The sequence below is a fragment of the Curcuma longa genome, chromosome 10, assembly GCF_044706935.1.
Source record: "Curcuma longa cultivar G26 ecotype Majalengka, Jawa Barat chromosome 10, ITB_CL_G26_1.1, whole genome shotgun sequence".
Classification (NCBI taxonomy): Eukaryota; Viridiplantae; Streptophyta; class Magnoliopsida; order Zingiberales; family Zingiberaceae; genus Curcuma; species Curcuma longa.
In genome coordinates, this window is record NC_133870.1 from 10,798,568 (window position 1) to 10,818,690 (window position 20,123).

The window sequence follows — 20,123 nt, forward strand, 5'->3', positions numbered from 1 at the left end:
CTCCCTATCAACCTAGAGCATAAATATCTATTATACCTAGCTTGCTACATAGAGACAAACAATGTGGAAAGAGGTTTGATAAAATTACCAACTATTAGTAAGAAGTGTAGGATGTGTTGATCTTCTTAGACATTACTGCATCAAGAATGAAGTAACAATCAATTTCAATATGTTTTGTCCGCTCATGGAACATCGGATTGTTGACTGCGATGTAGATAATCTGCTTTATTGTCGCAAAGCACATTCATTATTTCTGTAATATTAAAGTCAAGACATCATCTTGTACATGGTATGTGCTTTATATATATATTTTGGGCACTAGTTGGGCTACGACATTTTGCTTCTTGCTTTCCTAGTTACAAGGTGGTATCGACATGTGCAAAATCCTAAGGTGGATCTTCTGTCAACGTTTGATCAATAATAATCAATATCTTAGGAACACCAATATTTAGAGGTTCATGCTTTTTGTAGAGTAAACCTTTTTTCAAAGATTCTTTAATATATTTAACGGTTCTTAATATTTCTTCCTAATTATGCTTCTTGGTTGCTGTATAAACTGACTCTCTTGCCCAACTACAAATGATATATGTGACCTAATAACTATAAAAGTGTAAGAGAGATGACTTTTACTTGTTAATCTTTAATCACGAGAGATATCTTTATAGTCATTAATCTTTAACCATAGATTATGTGATTATTGATGATTGAAATTTTTGCTTGTTTGCAACCTAGCATGCCAAGGTCTTGCAAGAGATCAGTTGTATATTTCCCTCTAGGACAACAATGCTTCTTAAGAGTTGTAGGTAACTTCTAGTTTAAGGAAATAATGCAGTTATCTTAAACCTGTAATAACAAATTTTGCTTCATCATAATTTTTGACTTCCATCATACCCTACACATCACTTCGTGTATAATTTTGTCATCAACATAAACTGCTATAATTACATTAATTATGGTGTTATATTGAAAAAAAAATTGAATTATGCTTTGCTACACTCAAGACCAACTCTCATAAATTATTGAGAAAAATTCTTAAACCACATTTGAGAACTTTGTTTAAAATCATAGATCTCCATTTTTGACTACTGGTATCATGTCAGTATTTTGATGTACAACGTCGGTGATAAATTGAAGGTAGGAGGACGAAAGAGACAAAAAAGAAAAAGATAAGACGATTATATAATTAAGTCCAATGTTTGTTTTCCATTTGGAATGCAATGATTTTAACATTATTTTATATGGAGATAAACTAAAAAACAAAAAATAACAATATTATCTCAATTTTAACATGCCAAGGGGTATTGATTGTTGATATGAGATGATATTCGTACATATTATTGACAAAACAAAAAAAATCAACATTATCTCAATTTTAGCATGCAAAGGGTATCGAGTGATACCATGAGATGATACTCTTCAACATTATTGATACAACACAGGAGAGGTGTCAAGTAGCATTGAATTTCAACAATTTATTTGAACAATAAGTTTCGATGATACATTTCTACTGTTCTATCTGGTACGATATGAGATTTCAAATCATATTAGAAATATTATGGTTTCTGCAATTTCGGGTAGATGTCTATTCTTACCTGCAACAATTCCATTTTGCTAAGTGTATGTGCATAAGTGGTTTGGTGAGTGACGCCTTGTGAAATATGAAAAATATTTAGGACCTGATTGTGTTAGCATGTAAAATTTTGATAAAGTGCGAAATCATTTTTTATTTTTATATTAACTTTTTAAAGACAGAGCTTGAGAATAAGTTTTAAGCGAGGAAATCCATATTATACATGGGCAATCATCAACTAATTTTAAGAAATTATGATATTTATCAGACTTGAAGATTGTATTAAATCAAAAACTAATCTAAGATCATAACTTCTTTTTATAGATTCATAATGTGACTTATTCTTTATAAAACAATAAACTTTTCTAATAAAATCCTTAAAAACCTTACTATACTTTTTTAAACGAGTTCATCCAAAAAACCTAAAAGACTATTATGAAAACTTTACAAATCATGTTTTCCCACACTTCCCTGTCAAGATGGTGAATAAATGTTTATTATTCCCAGTTTGGATATAATAGTTTGAAATACAACTACTAAGTATATATGTAAGATGGTGAATAAATGTTTATTATTCCCAGTTTGGATATAATACTTTGAAATACAACTACTAAGTATATATGTAAGTTGTCCATGCGTAAATACTTAAGGGTACAAATCATCCCACTCTCTAATTTCACTTTGATGAAGTGCCTTTCAGTTTCAATGTACTTTGTTCAATCATGTTGTCCCAATTTTGAACTATGTTAATCACTCACTTATTATCACAATAGATTCTCATTAGACCATACCACTTGATCTTCAAGTCTTCTAAGGTAAATAGTTCACACATACCTTGAGTTATTGCTTGGAATTCTACTTGTGCACAAGACTGTACCACTACATCATGTTTTTGACTCATCCATGTCATGAGGTTACAACTAAGAAAGGTGCTATATATGGTGGTTGACTTCTTGTCAACCATCGACCCAACATAATTATGACCATATTTGCCTCTAGCACCAAACTTCTGTTTCTTTTAAATAAAATACATTTTCCTTTCCTTTGTTGATGTTCCTTTGAGATATTGTAATACATAATACTCCATAACCTATAACCTGCTGCAGATAAGTTTTTTTGTGATATGCATAAATTGACTAATCATACTTACTGCATATGCTATGCCTATATATGCTATGTTTGATCATGTATGAGACAAATAAATAAGGCTGCGTTTGGTTTGTGTTTTCCAGGGTGTTTTCTCATTTTCATTTTCCAGTTTTTTTAGAAATAAGTGTTTGGTTTGTGTTTTCAATTTCATTTTCTGGAAAATGAAAATTTGTTTTCTAAGAAACTGGAAAACGATGAATCGTTTTCCATCCGGTTAGAGAATGGGAAAAGGCGGTAGAAAATAGAAAATGCGGTATTTTTCCCCAAAATCGCGACCTTCCCCCAAAATCGCGGACTTTCTCCCGCCGCTGCTCTGCGTGCTCTCCTCTTCCTCTTCCTCCTCCCCGCTGTGCGCTCCTCCTCCGGCGTGCGGCTCCTCCTCTTCCTCTCCCGTCGCACCTGCCGCGTGCTCGTAGCCGTGCGGTACTCTCGCTGCTGTGCGCTCCTCCTCCGGCGCGGCTCCTCCTCTGCTTCTCCTCTCCTCTTCCTCCTCTCCCCTGCTGTGCGCTCCTCCTCCGGCGCGGCTCCTCCTCTTCCTCTCCCGCCGCACGCTCCTGCCGCGTGCTCCTCCTCTCCTCTTCCTCCTCCCCACCGTGTACTCCTCCCCTCTCCTCTTCCTCCTCCGACGCGGCATCTGCCGATCCTGCCCGAGCTACTCCGTGCACTCCTAGCCGCGTGAACAATCGAAGAAAACCCTAGTTTACTTTCCAGTTCCATATTAACAAACCAAACGCATTTTCCAGTTTTCTTTTCCAGAAAATAGAAAACAACATATCATACTAAACACATTTTCTGTTTTCTAAAAACTGGATCAGAAAATAGAAAACTAGAAATAGAAAATGGAAAACAGAAAATGGAAAACATTTTCCAAACCAAACGCCCCCTAAGTTTTTCTATTAGACATTGATACATTCCCTAATCTATTGCGATATCTTCCTATGTTATTTTAAGTGAGATTTGGGTCTACTTGAGTACTTGCTAGATTGTATGCTGTCTTAGCTGTTTCTTAAGAAGATCTATAATATACTTCTACTGAGAGATAAAATTGCCTTGCTTAGAATGAGCCACCTCAATCCGAATGAGCCATCACAATCCTAAGAAAGTATTTCAACCTTCCTAATACTTTAATTTAAAACGCCTTCATCAAACAATGACTTAGAAGCTGCTTCCTTATCATCATTTAATTTTATTATTATGTCATCAACATATAATATACCCTTCCTCGGGACTCTGCATTGGCGAGAGCTTTGTGCACTAGGATGCCTTTTATCATCAACATACATTAAGAGTGCTATGACTCGTCTCCCGAATAATAATGTTTAATAAACAACGTATGGTCCCGTTGGCTTTGTCTATATCCTATGGCAATCATAACTCTCGCAAATTTACCAAACTATGCTCATGATGATTGCTTAAATCCACATAAGGCTTTCTTCAACTTACAATATGAGCGCCTAAATTATTTCCATATCCTAAATATGAGCGCCCAAATTATTTCCATATCCTAGTGGGTCTTACGTATAAATTTTTTCCTCTAGTTCTCTGTGCAGAAAAGCCTTTTTGACATAAAACTATTGTAACTCCTAATTGTAATTAGTTGCCAGTGATAATAGAATTGTGACACTATTCATTTTTGCAATTGGAATAAAAGGTCTGTAGACAATGAATTGCATATAATTAAGTATAGCCTTTGGCTACGAGCCTTAGATGACCAATAGATGATCTTTATAGATCCATCTTCTCTTTATTTCACTGTTTAAACCATTTACTCCTTGTTAGTTTCTTTTCTTCTAACTTTGATCTTCTCTAATGCTTGCATTTCTTTATTCATGGCTTGTTTTCATTTCATATTGGATAATGCCTTAGATGAGGTGGTAGGGATGACAATGGTGTTCCAGTCAACCAAGAAGATTTTATGTGATGTGAGGAAATTTGCATGATGATATAAAGATCACATCTTCATCTTCTTCTTCCAGTATGCCTTGTCAAGTTCCACATTTTTAATGATAGAGTTAAGCTTTTCATACACAGGAGGTGAGGTTTAGGTAGGATTTGACACAGATTCAGACATAAGATTTGCTATGGACTTGATATTGACATAGACATTGGAGATATTAATAGGTCAAGTAAGAAATCACCGTCCTTATCTTCTAGTATATAATTCTTCCCCTGAAGATAAGGTGTCATGCAGTAGAGGCTTGTTCATTGAGAATAATGCCCACCAACATATAGAACATCTTTTGATAGAGGATGATAACACTTGCACCCTTTTTGAGTTGAGTAATAATAAGATTTTTTGTAGTGTGTATGTTTAGATAGAATATTGATAGAATTTCCGTTGGATTCTTGAAATCCAAGATTTCGGAAGGCAAAATTTATACGATAAACGACTGTAAGAATTTGTTCCATAAAAAGATTTAGGCAAATTATTTGGAATAAAAGGGCTTGGGTTGATGGTAAGAGATGACCATTTTTCCTTTTAGTAATTCTATTTTGTTGTGGTGTATTGACACAAGATGATTAATGTACTATCCCTTCTTTTTTGAAATTAAGAACTTTGGACTTGGTTGAAATAATCCTACCATTATCTGTTCTAAACCTTTTGATATTGGCCCTACATTACTACATCAGATTTATGTTTACATAAACAAATCCAAGTAACATGATCTTTAATGAATGACACAAACCATTTTATCCAATAAAGATTAGTAGTAGGGACCCATATATCATTGTGGACCAGATAAATGGAAAAATAGCTTCTTTTATCACTTATTGGAAAAGAGATACGTTTATGTTTAGCAAGTTCACACATTTCACAATTGAAACTCCAACATTTATATTTTGGAATCAAGATTGAAATAAAATTTTAATTGTTCTAAATCATGAATGTACAAGATGGTGGTAGTGAAAGCAAATCTTATCATTATTTGACGAATAAAGTCTTAAAAAGATAGTAGAGTCCATCGGGTTCTTTAGCATGTCTACTCATCTTCCTCAAATCTTTGTCATGATATACATAATAACCATGATGAAAAATTACATTGCACATAAATCTCGGGTAAGCTTTTGGATAGAGATAAGATACGTGGATCTTCTAGGACATGAAGAACATTTCAAGGTTAATGATGAGGTTATTTTAACATCTCCTACACCTGTAGTACTCAAAGCACCATCGGTTGTGACTTTTTTCTTATTGTATGGAGAGTACATGAAAAAAATCGCTTGGTGAATGGGTCATATAATCGGTAGCTCCTGAATCCACCCACGATCCATGAGTTTAAAAAATTATATTTGAGGTATTTAATCTAATAACGGATGAAAACATACCTAAGTACAATGAACTAGCACTTGGAAGTTTGTTAAGGATACCAATAAGAGATCTCAGCCTATCGATTTCTTCTTGGTTGAGTCTACTCAACTCCTTTGTTGTTGCTTTATTTTGTTGTTTATTCGTCGTGTGTTTTTGACAATTGATCCTTTTTTGTTCTCCTTTATGTATAAACTCTTGGTTGGGTGGTTTGCCTTGAAGCTTCCAACACCATTCACTGAGAGGAGTAAAAATAGTATATTTCTATCTCAGAGGAAATATGTTCTCGATTTATTAACTGAGACGGGAAAATTAGGAGCAAAACCTTGTAGTACTCCAATAACTCAGAATGTGGATCTTACAACAGATGGAGAATTATTTGAACATCCAGAGAGATATCGAAGGTTGGTTGGAAAGTTAAATTATCTTACCTTGACTCGTCCAGATATTGCATATTCAGTTAGTGTTGTTAGTCAATATATGTCATCTCCAACGGTTCATCATTGGACAGCATTAGAGCAAATTTTATGTTACTTGAAGGGCGCACCCGGACGAGGTATTGTATATAAAAATCATGGGTACACTCATAATGAATGTTTTTCAGATGCAGATTGGGTAGGTTCTAAAATGGATAGGAGGTCTACTTCTGGTTATTGTATCTTTGTTGGAGGAAATTTAGTATCATGGAAGAGTAAAAAGCAAAAGGTTGTGTCACGATCAAGTGTAGAATCAGAATACAGGGCTATGACACAGTCTATATGTGAAATAATGTGGATATATCAACTGTTGACTGAAGTGGGACTCAAAGTTTCAATATCAGCAAAATTATGGTGTGATAATCAAGCTGCTATTCACATTGCATCGAATCCCGTGTTCCATGAGCGAACTAAGCACATTGAAATTGATTGTCATTTTGTTCGTGAGAAAATTCAACAAGGCTTGATCACTACAGGATATGTAAAAACTGGAGAACAATTGGAGGATATCTTCACAAAAGCTTTAAATGAGATTCGAGTTGATTATCTTTGTAACAAGTTGGGCATGATTAATATCTATGCTCCAACTTGAGGGGGAATATTGGTTATAAATATTTGTTATTTTTTGTAGACTTTTCCTAGAATAGACCCTAAACTCTTAACTATATATAGGGCCTTATATCTTGTCATTGGAATAAGATTCTTTTGCTATTTTAAATAACAGTTTTAAAGTTTAGCTCAAGGTTTAAAATTTCGAGCTGTGTTGAAATTTCGATTTATGACGTGAATGATATAGCTTTGATACTGTATTGTATCATGTCTAACATTTAAAATATCATGCCGTACCGATCGACACAGACATAATTTATCATTTCGCTTGCCAACCGACACAACACTGACATGAACGTGAGCTTCGTGGAGGCCTTAAGGTCCCGCGAGGCTCTGCGGCTGTGTGAGGCCTCGTGCGCGACCATACGACCACACGAGGCCTCGCGCGAGATCCTACAGTCGTGTGAGGCTTTGCGCGAGACCGTGCCGCACCTGGAGGCCTTGGGCGAGACCTTGCAACTGTAGGAGGCCTTGTGTGAGACCTGCAACATCTTGAGGCCTCGTGCGAAGCCACTTCTATTTTTTCTTTCAATTTCAATTTTTTCTTTGTCTTTTTAAATGCTAATTTCTTTTATTTTTTTAGACGGTTAATTTTTTCCCCTTTAATTCTTTATCCTTTTTCCTTTATTAATTTTTTTCTTATTCCTTTTCTGCCTAAACACATGGGAAAAGAATTTATTAAGAATGTTTGTTCTTTTTCTTTTTTAATTTTTCTCTCCTTCACCTTTCACAACAAATACAAAGTTAAGAGTAAAAAAAATTACCTTAAGGGAAAACTATCTTTTTAAGGATTTTAAGAATAGAAGGCAGATTGCCAAAAGATGAGAGTTGGGCTATGACTCGAGCACATGAGCAAAAGATGAGAGTTGCGGAGATGAGGATGTTAAGATGGATGTGTGGACATACGAAGATGGACAGAATAAGAAATGAGAGCATTAGAGAGAAAGTGGGAGTTGCATCTATTGAGGAAAAACTTCGTGAGACACGTTTAAGGTGGTACGGACATGTACTTAGACGACCGACAAATGCTCCAGTTAGGCGGTGTGAAAATATGACAAATACGCACATTAAACGAGGACGTGGTAGACCAAAAAAGACTTGGTTAGCAACAATAAAACAAGATAAAATTTATTTAAATTTAGATGATGATATAATAGGAGATAGAGCTCAATGGCGTAGAAGGATCCATATAGCCGACCCCACTTAGTGGGATAAGGCTTGGTTGTTGTTGTTGTTGTTGTTGTAAGGCAGATTGCCAGAAAAGAAAAAAAACAATTTCTAAATACTATTACTATTTGAATTAAATTATTCTTCATATAAATTTAATTTAATTTTAAACTGATTAAAATAATTAAATTCAATTTAATTTAAACCTACTTGATCGTAATCATCTTATGTAGATTTTAGTTAATCCTAAATTGAATTTTACTTGATCCTATTTTTTAAATATTAATTTAATTTAACTTAAATAATTATTTATTTAAAAAAAATTATTTAGAATATAAAATTTTTAAATATGATAAAAAATGATATTTAAAAGATTTTGTATATTTTAACTTTTGTGGTGTCAATAGAGATCGAGAATTAAAGTCATTATCTAAGAATTATTACACACACATTTAATTTATCAATCATTGTCTTTTTATTCTTTTACTATAAAATAGAAAATTTAGCCAACACTTTTACATATTTTCAAAATATAAAAATTATATTAATCCATGAATAATTTAAAGTTTTCAAATAAATATAACATAATCAATCCTCAAAATTATCAAAATATATCTAAAGATGTCGAAACCGAAGGTTGATCTGCATGACCATTATAAATATAAGGTCTTGAACTTGATGCCTTTGCGATAAAACTTAAAATTGAAGATCAATTTTCATTACCATTGTAAATACAAATTCTTGGACTTGATTCCTTTACAATAAATTAAAATAGACCTCAAAACTTGAACTCAACATTCAACATCTCAAATATAATCTAATATTAATCATTTATAGCAATCAAATATTTTAAAAATATTTTTTGATTAATATATTTTATATTTAAAAAAGTACCTAAACCATATCGATACTGTATGATATGACACCAAAATTCTATCGTTCCAGTCATAAATTGAAATTCTAGCCCGATTTAAAATTTTAAACCTTGATTGAAAGTCATGTACTTATGTGCTTGTGTAAATATGTGATGTGTAAGCGTCTATTTGTGTTGTTCCCTATTTCTTAACAATACTTATATGCATATACATGTATAGTGGGACCACTTAGGGTTAGGATTGAATAATTTCTCCTTAACAAAATTTTTTGGCATTAATTATAAAAAAGAAAATGATCATAAATGTTATTATTGATAATTACATCAATACTGTCCTTTTAAATTTACAATTAGAAGTAAAAGGAAGTAAAAATAATTCTAACTACAACTCATTGGAAGAATCTTATTTATTGTTTTTGGCAAGGTTTAAAATACCGAGCCGTATCGAGGTTTTGGTCTCGGACTAGAACGATACAATTTCGGTATCGTATCGTGTCGTACCGTGCCGCGCAGTGCCGTGCCGGTATAGTTTTGATATTTTTAAAATGTAAAATATATTAACTGAAATAAAAATTTAATCTAAATATTTAAAAATAAAAAAATAAAATATTTTTTAAAAAATAATAGGATAATTTTATGAGGCTTTAATTAAATCTATTTAAATTATTCCAATTATAGCTAGGAGTTGATTATTAACTTATATTTAAAAACCTGATCCATTGTTCCCCGTGATCGGGGCTGTGCGGCCCACACAACTATAACTACAAGTTTGTTGACCATGATCACTAGATTACATCCATTTATAAGCATGAAAACTACTTAGAATGTTTTCTTTTTTACTTCTGACATTGATATTTAATGAAACACAATATGCATTTCGTTTTTAAAAAAACTTTATTTTTTAATATTTTTCTTTTTTGTCATAGCTTTGACAAGCTTATTTTGTTTTTCTCAATTATTTCACTTTTCTAATTCTTTCTCACCAATTGCAATTCTACTGATCCTATCAATCTGAATGGCTGATGTCGAAGTTTTGAACATCCGATGTCAATTTTGATGTCTGTGGCATGAACTTTTTGCTTATATCACTCAAGTAATATTGATTAATGTTGGCTTAATAAGTTCTAGAAATATTCGTAACATGCTATAATGTGTGGCAAAACATGCTGAGTTTTTTAACACTGAAGTACTAAAACTATATCAAAATGGTTGGAGATTGATATCCTGTTGGAGAATGAACTTTAGACCTTGCTTAGTTCATCTACTATAGGTCTCCTTATATAAAGGCTAGATATAGTGTACCATAAGTACACCATAAGAAAAGCAGTAGCAACTTATTAATGGATATATCTCTTTATCACAGTCAACAGATTTATTATATAGGTCTCTATGTTTTCTTATGCATATTCTGCTATTTCTAATGCATCATTGATATGAGATTCTTGTTACATGTGATTTCAGGATCTGCTGTTTCTGGCTTGCAGTAATTCAGAAAATAGAAGTAGTCTGACTAGCATGCCTGAATGGCCTGAGTGGTTATTGGAAGTTCTAATATCAAATTTTGAGGTAACTCAGACATTTTGCCAATGTGCAGAAAATTTTCTCTGTTAGAAAGATGCCTATATATGTATGTTTATACTATTTTCATGCTACTGGTTTTGATATTGTGCCTAAGATTGTGATGTACTTTAGTGTCTTGAGTTTGTTACTTTTGCAGATGGGTTCGGATAAAGACTCAGATGGTGTCAGCCTTGTTGAGATAGAAGACCTCATTCATAACTTCCTAATAATCATGTTGGAGCACTCAATGCGCAGAAAGGATGGGTGGAAGGTATGCTTTCTCCTAATTGTACCCAAGTACTATGATGTATCTAGCATGATTTTATAGGTTCTTAACGAATTTAGACATTAACTTTTTGATTTAACATTGCATGGTACTTTTTTAAAGTAAAAAATATTGTTATATTAGTGATAAATTACTCATTTTTTTGAAACTTCATAGCAAATTATGTTTAAAATTATTGAATCTACATATGACATGTGTATGACTCACCTAAAAATATGTTCCAGTGTTAAACTGAAACTGTGCATGAAATTCAAAGTACATGCATAAACTTTTTGAAGATGAGAATTCTTGCTAGATGTGTTAAAACTTCATAAGTTCGTAGTAGATGTGTTAAACCTTAAAAAGTTAGCATTAGGCAATTAACTTTTCTTTTCCTTCTTATTTTAAGGTAAGCATAATTAAAGGATAAAAGTTCCTCTTCCTTGATAGCACAAGAAATGTGTTTTATGGTCTCTGGGGTTAGACCAAGGTTTGTGATATCATTTCAATCTGGACTTTTATCCTCTGGCCAGAATGATTTAGTTATGGTGCCATGCAAGGCATGCCGACATTTGATGCCAGCTACATTGAGGAGTAAGGAATTGGGGAGGAGGAAAAACAGAAGATGAAGATCTCAAGTAGGAGGAAAGGAGAGAGGTTGTAGGAATCAGCTTATTTCATTGCAAAAACTCTAGCCCTTGTGCTCATAATTGCTTGTGGAATTCCTTGTTGCCCATAGATGTCATTTTCGCTTGTGGAAGCCACAGTTGCTCATGGAACAGAAGAAGCTCTCTCTTCATATCGCTGTCTCAAGTAGGTTTTGTGTGTTGGTTAAGGGGAGGAAGAGGAACAATATAATTTTGCATGTGTCAAATGCAAAGAATGGGGGTTCACCTTTGGATGAGACTTAGAGATAATCAACTGAAGATATTTGACTGGCCATGTAATGGTATGTCTAACCTATGGAAATTGTACAAATGAGAATTATAGCCAAGTTTATGAGCTGTGTTAGCATTTAAATGTAGAAAGAACTTTTGCTCAAGTTTTATATTGAATTACTCTTCTAAAATTTTATCTCAGGCAACTTCACGTTCCATCCAGATGGTTACGTTCCTCTGGTCTTTTGTTTTTTAGATGAGTGGTTAGGTTTCCTGGAGTGAGTGTTTTAGAATTCTGGAATATGTATGGACAATAATCTAATTTTCTATTTGATGATGAAAACAGCTTTTAAATTCACATGGCTGCTTTTGGTGCTTTGCCAACTAGCCAAAGAAACTAGTTTGAGATTTCTAGATTTGAATTCAAAAGCAACTCTGAATTGCAAGGCACATGAAGGGAATCTATCGTGAGATGTTATGATGATTAATTCAGAATATTTCATCTAGTATGAGTATGATTGAGGTATGTATGCAAAAAATTAGACTGAAGATTTTTACATGTACAAGTGGAAGGTGAAGAGTCATTGTTTGTGCCTCAAGATCAAGTAAGCTAAAGAATCAATTGAATTTGCAAATGTTGATTGCTTTGACATTAATTTTTGTACTTCATATTTTCATTCTCTTCTTTAGTTTCATAAGAATGATATCTACTACTTTAGTGTAGATAGTCATGGATGAACTCACTGGACACATCTATGATACGTTACCATGACACATTATTTACATATGACATTGTTTTGGTTGATGAGACACATGAAGGAGTAAATGCTAAACTTGAATATTGTTAGAAAATATTGAAAATAAAAGCTTTTAGGTTTAGTAGATTAAAGACAATTAATATGAAATTTAAATTAGTAATAGTAGATCTAATAAGATAATTGTTAAGATAGAAGATGACATGTTACTTATAATTGAGAGCTTTAAGTATCTAGGTTTGTTTTTGCAAAAGAATGGAGAGGTTGATATAGATATTTTACATAGGATACAAATAGGTAATTGAAATGAAAGAGGACGTTAGATGTTCTTTGTGATGGTAAAGTATGTCTAAAGCTTAAAGGAAAGTTTTACAAAATGATGGTTAGAGCTACTATATCATATGAAGTTGAATGTTGGACTATTTAACACAAGCGGAAGATGAGTCAAGAGATGTTAGGGTGGATGTGTGGGCATATGAGAATAAAAAAGATAATAAATGAGAACATTAAAGAGAAAGTTAGGGTTGCGCCTATTGAGGAAAAATTCTTAAACACATTTAATATCATGCCCCGGGGGAGAAATTCTTGCTCATTAGGAAGTATCCCACTCGATGACACTATACTAAAAGGGAACTAAAAGCTATATAAATAGGACAACCAAGAATTCAACTAATTTTGTAAATTTATTTAAACATCTTTTACTACAAAGACAACATAATTATATAAATAGAAGATTGAATGAACAGAACGGAAATACATTGAAATAAAATCTAAACTAGGAATCAACAAGTTGAGATCGTCGAGTAACTCAATATGCAAATCGAAACCAACTATTATATCAAAAGAGTACCTATGCCTACAAAATTAGAGGTCAAGGAAAGTAGACAGTAAATACAAATTATTAAATGAGTGCATTAATTTAATCTTATTTAGGTGGTGAAAGAACTAAAGTAGGTCATAATTTCATCTTACAACTTTAGGTTCTTTAGCTTATACACACACACATCTATAATTATCTAGTTTTTTTATTTTTGATGTTTATCACTATTTAGAGTTACAACTATCATTTCTAAATTATTATTATCTTTTATCATCAATTAAGATAACTTTCAATCATCATTATTTAGTCGGCAGTGTATAAATGACATCAATGGTATAAATATCAGCATGTATAAATGTTACCACTGATATAAGTTTGATAAATTAACTAAAAAGTGAACCACTAAAGCCAATATCCTCAGAGTATAAATCAATTAAGAAGTGAACCACTAGAATCAGTATCCTCAGAGTGTAATAATGTCATGTAACGTATGAACTAAAAGCCTCATCACTGGTGGAATACAACAATTAGAGCCATCGCACAAATAAATACTGACCGTGGATGACTCCTCACTACCACATATCTCATGTAGGCGGTTAGAAATTTTGTTACAAGATTAGACTTGAAGTTGTTACTTTTTAGTATTCTCCATTTAACATTTTTATTATTTTACTTTAACTCTTTTTACCACCATTATAGTTCATATATTATGGGTTAGTTTGAAAGACCAACCTAAAGCAAATTTTAATATAATCATGTTAATTTACTTAAGTATCATCATATTGCAGATAAAAGTCATATAATATGAAGCTACAAGTATCAACATCTAAAACATCAAGTAATATGGAAGGTCAAGCAATTTAAAATAGACATCAACTGAAGACTGAAGAGTAATTCATTTTAATTTTTAAAACAACCTTCTCATCTTAATCCTCATATGAAACCCACATGTAAGCATAACATAACATCAATTATTTCCTCCCAATGGTTTAATTATTTTAAAATAAATTTTATATTTTTTAAAATATTATTTTAATCCCCTTTTCGAAAACAATTAAGCAAACTTAAATAATCCATTCATCTATTTATTCATCCACAAAGATAGGATAGATGTACCCACCTCTATGTAGAACAAAAATATGTGAGTGTTAGCGAATCATCGTGTTCTACTCCAACCCGTATCTACAAGTACCATATGAAAATAACTTAGAAAACTCGAAATAATATCCAATAATGATAATAATACAAAAATATGAAAATTTACTAAAACTTGAAGTCGATGAATCCAACGTTGATCTAGCTATCTCGATATGCCCCCAATTCCTATACAACACCTATTATTATCGAACAATAATTTTATTTTCCTGTTCTAAATTAAACAATCCAACCTAAACAGAAGTTCAATGAAATAAAATAAAATATATACCTTGCAACTTTTAGTTGACCGACAAGACAATGGAGGTGTTTCGTTGATACGAGATACTCTTCTGTTGCGCTTGGGTGGAATTGAGGAAGAGAAGCTAGGAATACAAGATTGTTGCTGTTGGGAGAAGGGGAAGAAGGAAAGAAACTGCTTGTTGTTGCTGGAAATAGGAAGAACAGAAAACTGTTGTTGCTCTGTTGCTGAAAAAAATGAAAAAACAGAAAAAAAGAAGGTTGGGCTTCCTGTTGTGGGCTGGAAGAAAAGGAAAACTACTGTCGTGTCTTGTTCTTCCTGCTGTTGGCCTATTAGTCGAGAAGATGGTTGGCTAAGAGATGGCTGAAAAAGGCAGCACTTGATGGCAGGACAGTTGCTGCTGTGAACAGAAGAAAAAAAAGGAAGCTGCTGTTTGGTGGTTGGAACCAGCTCTTGCTGCTGTTGTTGGGTGGCTGGAATTTCAGGAAAGAAGAGAGCTGGAGTTTTGCTGTTGGAAGAAAAAGGAAAAGAAATGGGAATTAGGCATGCAGATGCTGGAAGAGAGGAAGAAGAGGGTAATAAGAAGGATGGGAGGGTGGTGCGTGGAAAGGAGGAGGTGGTGTGGCTATAACCTGCTTGCGGAGGGAGATAAAAAGAGAAAGTTAGGAATAAGAAGTTATCCCCAATTTGTTTTAAACTGATTGAACTGGTTTAGCCCTTTAAAATTTAGTTTGGCCATAATTTGACCAAATCAAACATAAATCAATCTTGGTTTGAAACCATGTATTCTTTTCTCCTTGCCTACTTAATGGATTCAATTCAAATCCAATCCGACTTCAACTTGATGCCCTATTTCCGTATTTAATGATTTGGTTCGTTTTATTTTGTTGGTCCAAAATTTTAGAATTTTTTTATTTATAAAAATCAATACTTAACATTTAAGATGGTATGAATATATACTTATTTGACCAATTAATGTCTCAATTAGATTATGTGAGACCATGGCAAACACATACATTAATCGAGGAAGAAGAAGATTAAAGAAGACTTGATTAGCAATGATAAAATAAGATAAAATTTATTTAAATATAGATGGTAGGGGATTAAGCTTAATGTGTAGGAGGAATTCATATAGCTGCTCCCACTTAGTGCGATAAAGACTTGGTTATTGTTATTGTCATAGTGTAGGTAGTTAAGTGCGCAAGATTTATTTTTCATGAAACTTATAAATGACTAGTTATGCAAGTGTTGGGGGCTAGCATAATAATTTGAACCTTTTAGCAGGTAAATGAAAATCTGTTCTGGAGACCTGTTTATTCCATGGTATTATTACTTGTGTGAGTTATTTAATATATTTTTGAATTAGGGAATAGGGATTCTTCTGTACCATATAATAATAGGTCTCTGTTTGTCTCTTCTAGTTCATATATATCATATTTCTCTTTCCACTTTGGCAGGATGTGGAATCTACTATTCATTGTGCAGAGTGGTTGTCCATTGTTGGGGGATCTAGCACAGGGGAACAACGAGTCAGGTAGAATAAATGAGATGCTTGTATTGGCTTATAACAGGCCTATGTATTCATATTGTGGATTGGTTTATCATCTAAACAATTTCAGTCATGTTTGATTTCAATTATTTTTTTGGTTTCTCTTTCCAACAAAAATATACAAAATATTGATTTTACTAAATAGATATGTGCGAATTGCTTTATGAGTGGTTACTGTGTGCAGACATGGGCTGCCTTTCATAGAATCTTAGGTCTTTTCTTAGTTCAGGATTCTATTTGGCTGAAAGTAACAACTCTGATATAGTTCTAGACAATATAATTATTTTGGAAATTTTTGAGAAAATATCTTGTATTAATTTAATTTTCATACTTGAAGGCGAGAAGAGTCACTTCCTGTTTTTAAAAGAAGGCTACTAGGTGGCTTACTAGATTTTTCTGCTAGGGAGCTACAAGTTCAGGTACGGTCTGTTTTGCTGCAGCTAAATTTCTGTTTTTCTTTATTGACCTTTTAACTTACAGTTTTGTTATGGAATTTAAAATTGGATTAGATGTTGAAGTTTCTTCTTTATTGTCTTTTCTCAAGGATTACGAACTGATTTTTCATGATATTTTAACAGTGCAAATCACATTTTGCTGACATGAGAAATCAGAGATTTCAAAATTAAAGGAAGCTATTATCTATGCACTTGAATTATAAATTAATGAGGTGCATGCAACTAGCTCATTGATAAGTAAAAAAAAAAAAGAGCTAATTGTACCTCTTTATATAGACTTTTTGGCTGCTGTGATGTTTTCTTGAAAAAAAAGGGTTAATTCTGATTCTTTGTTTTTGAAGTCTATTCTTTCCAATGTTTGCAGCTGTCTTCTCCTTCAGTTCATCCTCCTGTATAGCAGCTTTTTCTTCTTTAATTGATTTTTCTCTTAGGTACTTTTAGGATTTTCAAGAATCCAGTTAAGTTGTCTCAAACCTCTGCTTGATCTTTATTTGTAATTCATAGCTAATTCAGCTTCAGCTAACTGCATTGTTTACTAAATCATTAGACTGTATATAATAGAATTTAAGGTTTAAAATCTGGATCCATGATGAGGTTTCGGTCTTGGACTGAAACGATACAGTTTTGGTATCGTATTGTACCATACCGATAGAGTTTTAGTTTTTTTTTTAAAATATAAAATATATTAATTAAAAATAAAAAATTTAATCTAAATATTTAAAAATAAAAAATATTTTTTTAAATATATATATACACATTAAATTAATAAGATAATTTTATTAGGTTTTAATTAAACCTATTTAAATTATCTCAATTTGTGAGTTGATTAAAATTATTCATTTAATTAAACCTAAGTTCAACCTATTGGCTCGGTTCCACGCCTGCGTGACACCGCAAGACACCCTTGTTTTGCGCGACACTTCCCTGCCGCCGTGTGACACATTCGGAGGAGTCGCATGAGCCTGATGACGCATTCGGATGTGATGTGCGAGTCCGACGATGCCTCTAGAGGCGACATGCAAGCCCGACTGCGGCGATGCCTCCGGAGGCGATGCGCGAGCTCGACGACGCCTTTGGAGGCGTCTCGCAGGCCCGACGATGCCTCCGGATGCATCGCGCGGCTGTAGGGATCTCTCCTGACAAGTCGCGAGGGCCCGATGATGCCTCTGCGATGTCTTGGGCGTGTCAGCACCGGACTGTGCTAGTTTCGATCTGCGAGCGGAATGAGATGTTTCATCTGTATCAGACTCGAGATTTCGTTCCACGAATAGAATCATACCTATCTTTCAGCTTATTTAGATTCAAGTAACCCTTGATTGGGTTGATAGACTTCATACTAGAGGGAGGTATTTGGATGCTTAATCCATCGATTGACTTGGTTTGTCCCTGGCCACTGCCAAACCTTTCTCTAACTATGTATGTCTCATTACCTTGATAATTATATTCATTGGGAATTGTGGAAAAATTTTAGTGGATAATTGCCATTTTCACATTTCTTTTTGCAACATAAATGACTATTCCATGCATAGTTTAGAGTCTCAACCCATTTTGAAGTCTCAATCTATTTCATCTGGTTGCTGTTCGCTCTGATGAGAATGGGAAAGAAAAGAAGAAGAGGAGGGAGGAAGAAAAGGAGGGAGGAAAGTGGATGGGAAGTTCGCAAAATGAGGTTGCAGAAGTAGTTTGTAGTTAGCTCACACAACTCAGAAATTGTTGGGAAAATGCTTGGGTTTAGATGAAGAGTTGCAGGAGGAACTCACGACTCTCTCACAATGAAGGTGAAAGACACTTGTGCAGAGCTTGCAATGAAGGAGGAATCGTCTATGGAGCTTGTGGCAAAGAAGGAAGCTACGAGGAGCTCACTAGAAGGAGGTTTGAGTGGAGTTGGCAAGGAGGAAGTTCAGGTGGAGCTCGTGATTAAGGAAAAAGCTTGACACTCCTAATGAAGGAGGAATTTCGGGCAGAGCTTGTGATGGAGGAAGCTTGGGCAAAGCCCACAACTAAAGTGGGAGGACCAGGTGGAACCCGGGATCAAAGCAGATGGAAAGCGATGGGTATTGGGAACTTCTTACATGCTGGTTTGCTGGTGGAACAAGATGTTATATCTGTGTTGACCGATGCGGAATGATATTTTATTCAATGATTTTATTTCCAACTCTTTGACTTACTTTTCTTTTTAGTGCGGTTTTGGCTTATGATTTGCTTGCCAAATAGGAAAAGATGAAATGAAAACTTGCCTTTAGTAACCTTGGCACCTTCTATTAATTTTTGATGACGGGTTAAGCTAGATGACATGATTCCCGTTTCCATATTCTTATATTTGAACTCGTGGGATGGAAATACTAATGAATTCACAAGACTTAATATTTGAAGTTGATCTTACCTTATTCATTGTGATTGTAAGTTGAAAAATGTCAAATTTATTGATGCAAGCATTTAAGATACTCTCCTCGATTAGATTTGGTATGTTTTTCCCTTTTGTGGTTGTGAAGGACACTGCAAAAGGATTTGGAAATAAATCAAAAAAAATATTTAGCAAGATGATCTAGTAAGTTTGCTTTAACAATCAATTATAAACTATATGACGCCAGATGGGATAGCGATTATCCTACGGATAATATTGATTCCGTTGATCGACTGCGATCGTCGGAAATCAATATTCTAAAACTTGTTGATTCGGAAGAATATCAGGAAATAGGGAAATAAACGACACTGTTAAAAAATATTATTGAACCAAAAATCTCCTTAACAGTAACTAGACAATGGTTTATATAGATCCAAAACTCTAACTTGTAGAAGAAAGAAAAAATCTTAATAGAAAAGAAAATTTTTTAATGGACTCGAAATCTTAAAAATCCTAAATGGATTTAAAATCCTCAAATATAAAAAATTAAAAATTTTCAAAACTACTCTAAATATCAAAAACCTTAAAAATTATTAAACATAAAAATTATCAAAAATAGCAATAAAAATATTTGGATCCTCTTGCATCAGTCGCTCTAGGTTGAAAAAAATTCATCCTCGAGTTTAAAATAGTGTCAGGTGATTGTCCAAGAGGAAGATCCTCTGATATCAATTTGGTAGAATCCACCGTCATCTCTATTGTCATCACGTCCGCTACTTGTTGCAGCTTCCAAATAGGCGAAGTGGCCTGCTCCTCAAGTTCCTTAATCACTGTAGCGATCCGCAACCACTAGCTTGAACTCTGCATACGGTGACACACAACGAGCACCACCATCGTGCATGCAGTTATAGCGCTCATCACCTGTCACGTCCCGAGAGACGGCTGTCCG

General features: G+C 33.7%; 2 protein-coding genes across 3 annotated transcripts in view; one reads left to right on the top strand and one right to left on the bottom strand.

Moving 5' to 3' along the window:
* LOC141836002 (uncharacterized) overlaps positions 1 to 7,602 on the bottom strand; it is a 15,868-nt gene extending 8,266 nt beyond the window's left edge. The window contains exon 1 of the mRNA XM_074723417.1: positions 7,403 to 7,602. Coding sequence (XP_074579518.1) covers positions 7,403 to 7,602 — 200 coding nt within the window. The remainder of the gene's footprint in view (positions 1 to 7,402) is intronic.
* LOC141835748 (BEACH domain-containing protein C2) overlaps positions 1 to 20,123 on the top strand; it is a gene marked incomplete at its 5' end in the record, with an annotated part of 115,612 nt that overhangs the window by 9,488 nt on the left and 86,001 nt on the right. For both annotated transcript variants that reach the window (XM_074723125.1, XM_074723124.1), the window contains 4 exon segments: positions 10,614 to 10,718; positions 10,870 to 10,983; positions 16,284 to 16,360; positions 16,713 to 16,794. In XM_074723125.1, coding sequence (XP_074579226.1) covers positions 10,614 to 10,718; positions 10,870 to 10,983; positions 16,284 to 16,360; positions 16,713 to 16,794 — 378 coding nt within the window.